At 34.6% G+C, this 13,871-nt stretch overlaps 1 protein-coding gene across 1 annotated transcript; it reads right to left on the bottom strand.

Annotated features, from left to right (window-relative positions):
- Positions 1-8,907: 8,907 nt before the first annotated feature.
- LOC107886456 (nuclear pore complex protein NUP54) lies at positions 8,908-13,128 on the bottom strand. Its single transcript, XM_016810420.2, has 10 exons — positions 12,427-13,128; positions 12,291-12,344; positions 11,977-12,036; positions 11,755-11,865; positions 11,123-11,188; positions 10,962-11,048; positions 10,514-10,615; positions 10,276-10,425; positions 9,863-9,995; positions 8,908-9,247 (listed from the first exon to the last, which is right to left on the bottom strand). Exons 1-9 carry the CDS (start codon positions 12,979-12,981, stop codon positions 9,879-9,881), a joined length of 1,302 nt encoding a protein of 433 aa, XP_016665909.1. The 5' UTR covers positions 12,982-13,128; the 3' UTR covers positions 8,908-9,247; positions 9,863-9,878.
- Positions 13,129-13,871: the final 743 nt, after the last annotated feature.

The raw sequence follows: 13,871 nt of genomic DNA, 5'->3' as shown, positions 1-13,871 counted from the left end.
GTAGGGATGGATGGATGCAAGTGCAGGGTTGGATGGGGTTATCATGCATTAATCATATGACTGTTTGTTATGGGTCAACTGTAATGAAGCGGGCCCAACTGTGTTAATATGGGCAAGGCCCAATATATCTCGACTTGTAATAGGGCTACGGCCTAGATTAATACTGATATGGGCTAGGCCTAATATACTCTGATACTGTAAAGGGCTATGGCCCAGATTAATATTGATATGGGCTAAGGCCCAGTTAACACTGATTTCTGAATAGGGCTTAGGCCCAGTAAAGCTTGAACTGATTTTGGCTCTGGTTGGGATACTTTACACACTGAGTTTTCCAAACTCACCCCTTTCTCTTCCATCCTTGCAGGTGAGCCCTAGTTGTGGACTTGGAGCTGGGCGGGATTCAGAGTGGCCACGAAGATTAAGTTTCTATTTTCTTTAAAATAAGTTTCGCATTTATTATTTTGATTATTTTTATTCTGGTTTAAGTTATAATAAGGCCGCTCTTTTTATTATTTTTAATATTTTGGGTTATTAAATTGGTTAGCTCTAGGGCGCGTTTTATAAAATTACTTATTTTCAAAATATCACGATTTCTGTACAAAGCTTCCACAACGTAAATGTTTTCAAAGGAAATAATTATTTTAAATGGACTTAAGCTTAATTTGTTGTTCGTGGACAAGTAATATGCTTTAAGTGTGGCAATGGATGTGTGCATGTCTAGGATTGGATCCATGAAGAGCTTGGTACTTAAGCAGTCCAATAGACTCACCTCTTTTTTTCTGGCTTCCTACCTAGTGCACAGCTTCCATTCACTTTATTCTATAACGAAAATATTCTTTTCAAAGATTTTTAATTAAAACATGATTTTTACAATAACGCTCCAATGAGTTTTACATCAAGAAGGGTTTTCAATGAAAACATGGTTTTCGAAAAACACTTCAATGTGACACGCCGAATTCGGCTGTAACGTTTGGGCCGGGTTTGGGGTGTTACACAATTGAACACACACTTTACTTTTGGCATTTAATAAATTCTCTCTTTTTTTTCCGCTCATACGTCTTAGCATTCAATTTTTCTATTTCATTCTCTTTTTTTTTTCTTTTGATTTCTACCTTTTGGTTTAACTGCCATCCAAAGCCTTTCCTCTTTCTACTTTACACAATTTCATTTTAACCATTTATTTTCAAGCATGATTCTTTCCATGATTAACTAAACTCTTTTTAGCCTTAGCCAGGTTATCGCTTCAACAAAGTAATCGTGAGATATGAACCCACACTAAATGCTTTGCAATTTAGTATTTGTTATCTCTCCAGTATATGGGATATTACAAATTCATCCCTCAAAGTTGATTCGATTTTAATTCAAAAAGCGCGCGTTGGGTTGGAATCGTTTGGTGTACAGTTGGAAAGTTGAGTCGGCGGTGCTGTATTCAAAATCCCGTGAACAAAATTGGCGTATTCCATTGGAAAAAACTAGTTGGATTCCATCAAGGGAGATAGTGATCGGATTTAAACGACCCATACGGTTGAGGCCGTTAATTCAAGTTGGGCTTTTCAGATCGCAAGACTATGGAAGTCTTAAATTACGGGTACGTGCCACGTGGTTGGAAATTTGACAAGGGTCGATTTGCAGGTGATACCAGGATTGACTATGAGAGGAAGAGTTGGCGATTTGAGGGATCCTCAATTGCTATAACCAGCTAATCGATTGGAAGGGAAAATCTATTTCAAGGATCGATTCAAGATTGAAGTACACAGAGGCTAAGGCTAAGCTTAAAAATATTTTATTTACAATCGAATAAGTAATTCAAGTTTCAAATTCAAGTCGAGTTGAATTTTACAATTTGAATAACTTGAATAATTCGAATAACAGATTGGTGTAAATACTCTTCTGATCCATGTCAATTTTGAAAATGAGAAAATTGGTCACTCTCTCAACAAAAATTACAAAAAAAAAATCAAAATAATTTTCAAAAATTCAAAATATTTATAAAAATTCCAAAATTTATATTTTTTAAAACTATAAAATTTTAAAAAATCTAAAGAATATATAAAGAAAGTTAAATTTTTTAAAAAATTCTAAAATAATAATTTTGGATATCTAAATAAGTTAATTAATGATTCAAGTTTATCATTCTAATAACTTTTTTTTACTATTTTACTTTGAAAAAGTTTTCAAATATATATAGTTTCAAATTTAGGTGTTCTAACATGGAATTAATTATGTTGTAACAAGATTTAATTTGACATGTTTATTTTTTAATTTAACTCGAACAATTTCATTCGATTCAACTCAACTCGAATTTCATTTCACTCAATTCGATTCAAAAAAATTCAAATCAAGTTAGGATGATAAAATAGGACTTGTCAACTCAATTAACTCGAAAATGTTTCACTCAATTCGACCGAACACTCACTCTACCATAGCCAAGGTTTTTATGCAAGTCTCTGGTTTTCATTGTTTTGTGTGTATCTATGGATATTGATAAGAGGCTTTGTTGTTTTTATTGGGGGTTGAATTTGTCTAAGAAGAGAGTAAAGTTGAAAAGTTAGTTGGCTTTCTTGAGTGTTGTTGGGAGCCAATGATAATGCACTTCACGTTTGTTTCATAAAATATAGTTTATGAAAAATAATTTTTAAAAAATAAATTTATTTTTGGATAATATTATATATTTTTTATGTTTGGATGATTTTTCAGTAAATATTTTACACACTCTTTCAAGGGTGGCTACTTCTAAGCAAACCTTTTGGTTGTTTGTGCATCCCTACCTTCTTTATCACCGAGCAGTCATTTAGGGGCCTTAGCTGGTGATCCGAGTTGTTTCCCTCTCGACGATGAAGCTTATCCCCCATCATATCACTAGTTGACCTCAACCCCTGTTATTTTGAGGACATATCTAGTATTTAGAGTTTGCCTCGATTTGGTACCGCTCTCACGGCCCACACTAAAACTGTACTTTACCCTAGATGTCCAATCAATTGTTGCACTTCAACGCATTTCGGGAATAACCAGCTGACTCTGGGTTCATATGGCATTTCACCCCTAACCACAACTCATCTGTTGATTCTTCAACATCAGTCAGTTTGAACCTCCACTTAGTTTCACTCAAGCTTCATCCTGATTATGGATAGATCACCCAGGTTCGAGTCCATAAGCAGTAACAATTGCCCTATGAAGACTTGCCTTCACTATGGCTTTGGTGGGTTCCCTTAACCAAGCCATTGCCTATGAGTCGTCGGCTCATTCTTCAAAAGGCACGAGGTCAGAGCCTTGGGCTCCTCCCAATACTTGGGAGCTTACGGTTTCATGTTCTATTTCACTCCCTGATAAGGGTTCTTTTCACCCTTCCCTCACAATACTCCTTTATTATCAATTACCCAGGAGTATTTAGCCTTGCAAGGTGGTCCTTGCTGATTGACACGGGATTCTGCATTGTCATAATGTTGCATACATAAGAGTACGGGGGCCTAGTAAGCAAAGCTAGACACGGAGGGCCTTAATTAACGTAGAGTCACCACTAACCAATTACGGCTAGGTTGGTTAGCCACCTATAGTCTAAAAGTCTAGAATTAATACTACGAAAAAATTATAAAAGTCTAGACTTGATCTCATCACCAAATTTCGAGTTCAGCAGTACGATTACGTGTGGGGAAGGTAATAGTACCCCGACAACGCCTATCCAGAGATAGTCTTACGGGGTCTTAGGAGCTAGGTTTTTTTTTATTTAAGCATATTAATGTCTTAATCTAGGCTAAAATCTTATGGAAATCTTAAATAAAAATTCTAAAGAAAATACCTCTGGTTTACTTGTAACTCGATTAAAATGTGTTTACAAAATTTATCTAATTTGAGACTTAAATTATAGATTTTTACTTTTAATGGGAACCTTAAATGATACCTAAATAATTCTAGTAAAATACCTTCAATTCCTAAAATTAATTCTATTTTAGAATTCTAAAAAAAACCTAGAAATTACCAATGAATTAAGAGAAATATTAAAATTCATCTACAACTTATTCGATCTTTTATTATTATTATTTAAAATATTTAATTAATAACGTTGAACCTATCAAGATCTTACAAAAGTATTCTATGTTGGGTTTATGATTTATCTTACTTTAAAATTCTTGATCTAAGGTTTAAATTCATCAAAATCCTAAAATAATATATCTTAAATAAGATTTATTAGCTTTCTTAAAAAGTTTCTAAAATAAAATACTTAGAAAGACCTACTCATGATTTACAATTCACCTACAAAAATATTTAGTTTTAATCTTGAACAAAGTCCTAAAGAATATTTACATATTAGTTTAAGATTCTACATATTATTTAAAATTAGTTTAAAACCCTAAAAAATATCCTACATATTATTTATAATTTTTCTAGGGTAAATGGTAGATAAGATCTTAAAGACTAACCTAAATTCAAATGTAAAAACCTTATGGTTTCATTAAAATGTAACGCCTACTTAACTAGCTTCATGTCAACATTTATAGGATGAAAACATGACCTAAAGTTCCCTATTTTAAAACGAATAGTAATAAAATAGGAAAATTAATTAAATTGGCTAAAGTTAATGAAAAGTTAACACTCTTTCAAAAAGGGCAATAATAAAAAGAGAACTTAAATAAATGAAATAAATAAGACCTTAACATTATGATGATAATAATAATACATCTTATTCATAATACAATAAAAGAATCAAAGTAACATAAACAAATAATATTAAAATGTATGTAAGGGGAATGTGTAAAAAAAAACATAAATATAAATAGACATGAAAATAAATAAAGATGAAATAATAATAAATAAAAATTATACAAGTGTGAATAAATATAAAACATTAAAATAAAGTGCATAATTGACATTAAATATATAAGGTATAAATGCAAATGAAATGGAAGATATAAGTGTGAATAATTTATTAAAGATGGAAACAAAATAATATAGTTTGATTTTGGGACTAAAAGATAAAAAAAATGTGAAAGATAGAGGAATGATATGGTAATTAATTTGCTTTTAATTTTGAAATTTCAAATTAAATCGAAGGTTTGAATAAACAAAAGGGTTACGGATGTAAATAGGCCGGAGAGTGAGGGTGGCGTTGTAAAAAACGGGGTATTTTTTTTGTAAATTTAAAAAATAAGGGGATGATAATAAATTGTCTATTTTGGCACCTATAAATAGGAGAAATCTATTCATTCTTTCATTTTAACCTCATTTTTTTTCAAAAAAAAAATTCTTCATCCTTTTATGTTGGCCATGGCTCCATCACCAGAGAGTCCAATGGCTCTTCGGCTTTCGGTGGTGGAGCTGTCGCATACGGTGGTCGGATTTTTTTTTTTTGCAAAATCAAAGTTTTCTTTTTAAAAAAATCACTACTTTTTTTAAAAATTAAAATTTTATTTCGAAATAGTTGAAAAAGATCAAAACTTTGTTTTAAAATTTTAAACTTTTCCTTTAAAATGACTAAAAAATATTTTTATTTTTAAAAATCTAAACTCTCTTTTTCTAAAAAAAATTATTATTTTTCTTAAAAATCAAAACTTTATTTCGAAATAGTTGGAAAATATCAAAGTTTTGTTTTAAAAATTTAAACTTTTCCTTTAAAATGACTAAAAAATATATTTCTATTTTTAAAAATCTAAACTTTCTCTTTTTAAAAAAAAAATCAAAACTTTTACCAAGATCAAGCTTTTTTTTTTAAAAAAAATTATTTTAGAAAGGGAAAAGGAAAAAATGGGATTTTTTGGGCTCCTAAGGGTAAAGGACTGACGGTCCAATGACTTCTCCTTCATCAGAGCCCAAAACCCAATTCCTCATGACATGTCTATGGCAAAAAGAAAAGAAAAAGAAATAGCATGGTTCTTCTTCTTGTTTTTACCTTTAAAAAAAATAGAATATAAAAAGCGTCCTCCTTTTTTTCTCTTTCATTTCATGTATATATACTATTTTTCAATGTTGTTTATTTGTAATTTTTGTGTTATGTTTCCATTGATTTGTTGATTAATGGTTTGGTACTATTTTGGATGTTTGTGATGTGTGGCAAAAGGGAGGCTAGTGTTTATGAAACCCTAACTGACCATTGTAACAGCTTGGGTCTTGGGCTCTAAAAAAAGTTAATATTATTTAATAATAGTAGTAGTAGTAATGATAATAATAATAATAATTTGGGCCATTGACAGAAAAAGAAAAAAAAAGGCCTCCATTTGACTAAAATCGGGTGTGCTTCGAACGAGCCCAAGAGAGAAAAAATATTTAAAGGGAACAAATGGGCTTCTAATTGGGCTCGAAAAAAATTGGATATCTATACACGTGCGCCATGCTACTCGAGTTAGAGCGTAAGCTAGTGATGCTTTCGACTACTGGACTATTGCTATTTAGGGTTTGACATTTCATCGTTTTTCCTAGCAGCACGATATTTTTATTGCTCTCCCACAACCGCATTTTCACGGTTTAGGCTGCTCCTGTTTCACTCGTCGCTACTATAGGAATCGTTTTTGATTTCTTTTCCTATATCTACTAAGATATTTCAACTCGCCAAGTTGTCTCTTATTTTCCCATGGATTTAGCAGCAATTCAAAAGGTTGACCTATTTAGGAATCTCTAGTTCTACGCCTATTTTCAACTTCCCGTAGCATTTTGTTGCTTACTGTGCCCTTCCTCGTCTCTGGGTGCTTAGGTATCCACTGTAAGCCTTTCCTTGTTTGAACATCACCCTAACTTTACTTTACTTTAAGGCTATGTCGTCCTAAGGTGTTGCTAAATGAAATGGAAAGATCTTATCAATGTCCATAAATGATAAATCTTAGATCGAAGTACCTGTCGAATCAGAAAAATTGGATACTATCATATAGTTTTGTTTCGGCTAAGTTCACGACTTGGAGATAAGTGGACTCGAATCGCTGATATCCGCCACAGGGTAAACCATCGCCTCTCAGGTCTTTAACAGATTCTACCATAGATGTCATCGTATTGTGCTCTCCAAAGAGCAACTCTTCTCAAAATCTCAAAAGATGCTAAGTTAGAATCCCATTATAACTAAGGATTCTTGGGGTTCTAGAGGATCCTACTATAGGAGAACCAAGAACGACAGAGAGTTTTCCCCCTCCAACCCTTTGGTCTTAATAATACTAGTTTTAAAAATAAGTGATTGTCCTTCTCAAACCCTTACTGCCCAACCTAAGAGCGGGCAACTAATGCATTCAACTTGTAAATAGGGTTCTATGGTCAGTCCGCAACCCTTAGATACCGAAAGTGTCCTTCGAGTGATCTCGTAGTTCTTACGAGGTGGAGACGATGGGGTTGGTCCATGGATTTTCCTTCCTTTTGTCGCATTTCGCTCAAAGGGTTGAAGGGAGATAGTACATCAAGTTGTTCGCAAGGGCCAACTTGATCCTCTTCCATAGGGATCCCAAATGGGGGAACCTAGAAGAGCCACCGACTCCAGCTATCATCTATGTATAGTCCATACTTGATCTAACCAACTACCCATCCTACCTCTTCTACGTTCTTGACGACCCATCTTTGTCTCAATAGAGTCATTCAGTGGCATATTTCAGTTCTCTTCCCCATTACTTAGAAAAAGTGAGCCATCAGTTCAGGTACAAGATACTATCATTACCACCTAGACAATTGGACACTCAACCCATAATCGCAACAACCCAACTGCAAAAGCAGAGTTCTATAAACTAAGCTATATCCCCCGAGCCAAGTGGAGCATGCATAAAGGAGTCAGATGTTTCATCTATTCTTTTTCTTAAATAGTTGCGTCATCCTGGACCTGAACCAAAAACCTCACCCATGAAGTAAATCACCATACCTACAGTCCACCCAATTGGGATAGAATCAATAAATTCTTTTTCGAGAGAGATTCATCCTTCCCAAACACAGCATACAACTCTCCGTTGTACTATGCTCTCCAAGTGTGCTTGTTCCTCCCTTCTTCCTTACCATGAAAAGTATTTATGAAATAAGAAATAACTCCACTAGGAAGAAAGGAAAAAAAAAAGGTGTTAAGATACCCTCTTGGCCCAACCCTAAACACTCTAAGATCATTTTTTCAAACCTGCTCCCATTTTGAGTCAAGAGATAGATAAATAGGCACATGCCATTGCATTGATCGCGCGGGGGGGAGGGGGGTTGTAGTGACTGAGTGGGTTGAAGACCAAGAAGTGAATTATTTATCAGCCAAGCATTCTTCTTACGGCTAGATCAAATCTCCTGGTCCTTGCGAAAAGGAAAAAGAATTTCATATTCTTCCTTTTGAGAAGGGAAGATTAGGAAAATCCTACTGATTGCAGCTTTCTCTAGACCTCAGGGAAAAACATGAAAAAAAAAAAAGAGACTTGAATGGTACGATATGAGAGATTTTTAAGAAAATTTAAATTTGTAATTTGAAGATCCAAGAATACATATTTAAAAAAAATTAACGTGATTTTATTTATAGGTTAGTATTTAGTATGCTAATAATGTATTTTTTATTTCACAGGCGAATTTAAAAAATTGACATGTGTACTATACTTTTATAAAACACTTGTCAATCCCTTAATCCTATTTGTGAGTCAAAAAACTCTAATAGCAATGTAATAAATATTTTCCCTTTATTTATTTAAATATGATGAATTTAATCAAAATTTCCTCCTCTTTATCTGGTCTAATCTATCTCCTTTCTTCTCAATAACCCAGTCACGTTTATCATCCTCGGCACTTTGGGCATTTTCCCCCTCCGCCACTACTCAATAAAAACTTCTCTTGGAAAGCGTTAGAACCACGTGCCTTTGTGATTCCAAAGCCAAACACAGCTTGATCAACTCTAAAATTTCATTTGTTTTATTAAACTAAATAAAATGATTTTATAGATAGCTCGGCATTAATTTGCAAGTTCGTTTACACTCAGTTAATAAATTATTTAAAACTCTGAAAAACCATTTATTGCTCATATTTGTTTGTTTAATTGTTCAGTTGGATCAAGTTGATTTAACCAGAAGAAAGCAATACAAAAACACAGTTTTAAATAAACATTGGTTCAGCACCAGCATTAAACACCTATTCCCAAGAAATTCGGTAAGGATAACCTCGTCAGTTGTCCAATACTTCTGTAAAATTGGCGCTCGTGAGAACAATACGATCAAAAGCAAGGCCACGAGAAAGGCTACTCTTTCATACTTCCATCAATCATTGAACAATTAAGCCTCTGCTTCACTTCCACTTGGCAGCCCATGGGTTTTTGTTTTCAGCCATAATTCTAAGATTCAAGCATTACTTAATTGTATAAAATTATTTCCAAAATGCTCCCTTTTCATTTTCCACATCAATCTCATAACTTATTTGCAATTCAAATAAATAAATAAAAGATTTTATATTAGATTCAACGTCTATATTTGAAACGTATAAACAAAAAAGGTTCCATGTTCACCGTATCCGATCAATTTATTTTTAGATTCACCTTATCCAATAAATTTAAAAAATTTGTCAAATAATTTACACTGGAAATCGAAACCCTAACATGTTCTACTTTTTTCTTTTTCTTTTTTATCTTCCATGTTTTAACCTTACTTTTACCATGTGACCTAAAGTATGTCTTAAATAATTTCTCAAATAAAACTCTCGAATGAAATAATAACTCTAGGCTAGGCCAAGCTTTAAAACTTAGATATTTTAAATCAAGTTTGGCCTTGAGGCAGGTTCGGTTTGTAGGCCTCAGGTCGCCCAGCCGATACTAATAGGATAATCACCTAACTCTCTAATGATCATAGCTTCACTTAGCATTGATGAGAACCGTCTAAAACGACAACTTTAAATTCCCATCCAATCCACATACAAAACTTCAAAATAAAATAAAATTATTTCAAAGAATTACCAGAGGTATCTGCCGTCTAATTCACATTTTCCGTCATATCCGTGTCTTCAGCCATTATTATCTCCATATCCCTGATATCTCGCTTCAAAACGTTGCCAAGCCTTGCAATGGCCTCTGTTTGCTGTTGTAATACCTATTCCCCCGAAAAGATCATTCATATTCAAGTCATAAATCAGGAATTGATTTAAAGCATGGCAACAAGCAAATATCTTGGACATAAAACTGCAGAGCCCGTAAAAGTAGTTGAAGATGCATTGTTGTTGTTGGCGAAATCTAATTATCATTGCAAAAGAAAATATTGATGGAAATGACAGGTGACTATTCTTTAAAATAATATGTCGTGAATGCACTTGTAGTAGCATTTTTTTCCCCAAGATGTAAAGTACAGAAAAGCTTAAATTGTTCGGTCATACCTCCTGCATATCGGCAAGACTCTGCTCATGTATTTTAGTTGATCCTGGAAGATAAAGAGAACCTCCAGCACCAATAGCATTTGCTTGAACACGAGATATGGTTAGGAGGTTTTGAACCCTCCTAGAAAGTTCAGCTCCAGATCCTTTCAACTGTTATTGCATCTGCTTTGTCAGTACAATATCTTGATGATAGTATAGGAAATGCAAAAGTAGTGGATCAGAAGATAGGAAGACTAGCCTGTCTAGTTATTGCAGCCAACTTCTCAGCCAATTCAACTTCCCCTTTCATTAAAGGCACACGGCAACCCTTACCTTCTAATGCTTCCAGTATTCTCATCATCTTTATGGCCACCATGGGACAATAAAATTCAGCATAAGAACACCAAAGATGCATAAATTATTGAAGAAACCATAAAAAATCCCACTACATATAACATTTTACTCTGTATTCAGCCTGACCACACTCCTAAGACAATTGTAATTACTAGTGTTTAATCAAGCAGATTCCCTTTTCCTTTTTCCTCACTATTTATTTAGACTAATTTTGGGAGTAGGGGGAGGGCATAGCATCAAGGAAAAATGAAGAATCCACTTCAGCTCAACAAAATTCAGCTTCTGATCAACTCCTAGGTTCAGGTCAATCATTTCTAGTAGATTCTAAAAAAACCAATCAAAATTTGTCTAACCTTTAAGAGGCGTCTTTGGAGGCTTTGCTCCTTTTGTCTCATTCTCTGGATCCATGGAAGAGTTTCAGCTTGAAAATGCCTTTGAAGCTGCCAAAAGAAATAGAATGTTAAAAAAAACACTCCGAACAGTAATCCATGGAAACTAACAGATAATACAATACCATTTTCACATTGCTCTGGGTCATTCGCAACCTCTCAGCATCTGAAGCAATGACTTCGTCTTGTAGCTGCCAAAAATCAGCAAACAAAAAATCAAACAGTTCAACCAAATTAGAACTCAAAAATAAAAAAGCATAATCACTGGAAAGACCAAGTCTTATTGTACACTTACATACCCATAGATCTTCAGAAGTGCAAAATTTTTGTGTACATTTGACCACATTCATCACCGTTCCTTCCAATAAATTGCAACAAAACTAACAACATACTAACTACACTATCCTGCCAGATTAATAAAAGCTCTCCTATTTCAATTGCCTTACATAAAAATCTTCTTTATTTTATCCTTATCAAGAATTTTTCAAGGTTTCATGCCATTTCTAACAGCCAGAGGTACTGAAAAACAAATTTCCATCATTTTGAAAACAGAAACACAAAATGGCACATGAGATTCTTCCCTTTAATCAATTAGATCAGGATAAGACCAAGTCCTTATAAAATAGGCGTCATTTACTTACCAATATCAAAATCTTATAAATACCCATAGAATGGTCATGAAGATTTTCCAGACAATAAAAAAAAGAAACAAGGAAGAAAACTCTGTCTTCACACCTCAAATATAAATAATAATTACCTTCAACCGCTGTGAAAGATCCTTAAAACCCTGAACAAGCTGAGGCCAGAGTCTTTCCCGATCAGAACTCTCCATACCCTCCAGTTTTGCCATAGCTTCTGCCCACATTATCTACAAAGGTAAACTATCATTCAACCTTAGTAAAAGTAGAATTCCATGAACTAAATGAAAAGGAAGAGAGTAGTAGTAAGAAATTACAAAAGTAAATGCTAGCAAACTTACATCTGAAACACCAGCTGGCTTTCCCCTGAACTGTGGTTCAATTACACTGAACAACAAATGCTGCATAAAAAATTAACTTAAATATCAAAACACGCAAAGCATCTAAAACCTGATTTCGGGTCTTTTTCATCAGTTGCATGGATCGAATAAGAAAATCATCAAAATAGATTATTGCAGATATTGCATTTCTCGTAATTAGATAACATGAAACAGAAACAATGTAGCTTCAAGATAACATATCTACAATTGTTCTTCCTCTTGATTTGAATAAAAAAGTAATTAATAGTAGAATTAAGCATTGGGAGAAAACAGACCTTGAAAGCATACTTAGGGTTCCCAGCCTCCTCTTTGTAAGCATCCACAATCGCCTAACAATCGAACAGAAAAAAACGAGAATCAAATAAGTGCGACCTAGGGTTAGGGTTTAACACTTTTAAAGAAGAGAATTACTTGAATGTCACGATCGGCAAGAGAGAAGGGGAGAGGGGCCACGGGAGCCATTTGAGTTGTCAATTGAGCATTGGGGAAAGGAGGGGCGGATAACGAAGTCTGGAATCCGAAACCACTAGAGGGTGCCGCGATGGATGGCTGTGGTTGCTGAAACAATGAAGTCTGTTGCTGTTGCGTTTGAGAAGAGAATGGGGTGGAGAAAAGAGAGGAGCCGCCAAAGCCCGTAGCGAAAGACGGCGTTGATGGAGTTCCAAAAGCCGGTGTCGAGGACGGAGTTCCAAATGCCGGTGTCGAAGACGGAGCCCCAAACGAAGGTGTCGAAGACGGAGTGCCAAACGCCGGTGTCGAAGATGGAGTGCCAAACGCCGGTGTCGAAGACGGAGTGCCAAATGCCGGTGTGGAAGAAGTAGCCCCAAAAGCCGGAGTTGAAGGAGGAGTTCCAAAGGCCGGGGTGGAAGAAGGAGTGCCAAAGGCAGGGGTGGAAGAAGGAGTGCCAAAGGCAGGGGTGGAAGAAGGAGTGCCGAAGGCAGAAGTGGAAGCTTGAGCTCCGAACATCGTTGGATTGACTTTGATTGTGGAAAGCTCAAAATTAGTATTTTAGGGTGAAGTCGCCATACAAGAGTGAGGCTCCCACTCAATTTGCTTCACCTTTCCCCTTTTGAGTATTTTCGAAAAGGAAAAATTGGTCAAATTACAATGTTTAGAACATAGAACGCTTAGGTGCGTTTGGATTAAGCTTTAATTAGTATAATAGTAATTCTACAAAAACATTTCTAAACAAGTTATAGGTGTTTAAGGATGATCAAGACCAAGTTCGAGTCCTCAAGGATCAACAACTTAAAACAAGGAAAGTACCCTTGTTTGACCTAGTTGTGTTGATACATTTGGCTAATATTATTCATTTTTTGCTACTGACTTACTTGTCCTGATATTTCTAACCAGCTATACTAGAACAAGTTTGTTAAGACCCAAAAAGTCCCTAAAACACACCTAGTTTGACTCAAAACATTACTATTTCACTTCCAAACATTATGTGACGCTAAAAACATGTTCTAAACATCATTTAAGCATATTTAAACACATTCAAACATATAGCTATTAACTTGATCACAACATTATCAATTTTAAACATCAAATTCATTAATTTAGCATATAACACCCCTTACCCGAGCTCATACCTAAACTTGAGCAAGAAATGCTACATTTCAGGATAAATACTTTATTCAAGAACAAAATTTATTATTCAAGTTCTTCTCATTTTTAGACCTTTTTAAAAATCATTTAAGGTTTTATAAATCATTTCTGGGCTTTCTCTAAAGTTTGATTGCACTCGGGGTTCATACATGACTCTTTCAGATAAAAAAGAACAAGTAGAGGAAAATAAGGCCAGTGTCATGACATCATGGGGCCGGTGTTGCAACACTAGGTTCTCTGATTGTTCATGT

The sequence above is a fragment of the Gossypium hirsutum genome, chromosome A03 (assembly GCF_007990345.1).
Source record: "Gossypium hirsutum isolate 1008001.06 chromosome A03, Gossypium_hirsutum_v2.1, whole genome shotgun sequence".
In the NCBI taxonomy this organism is placed as follows: Eukaryota; Viridiplantae; Streptophyta; class Magnoliopsida; order Malvales; family Malvaceae; genus Gossypium; species Gossypium hirsutum.
The sequence above is the reverse complement of the archived record's forward strand: the minus strand, read 5'-3'. Positions and strand labels throughout refer to the sequence as shown.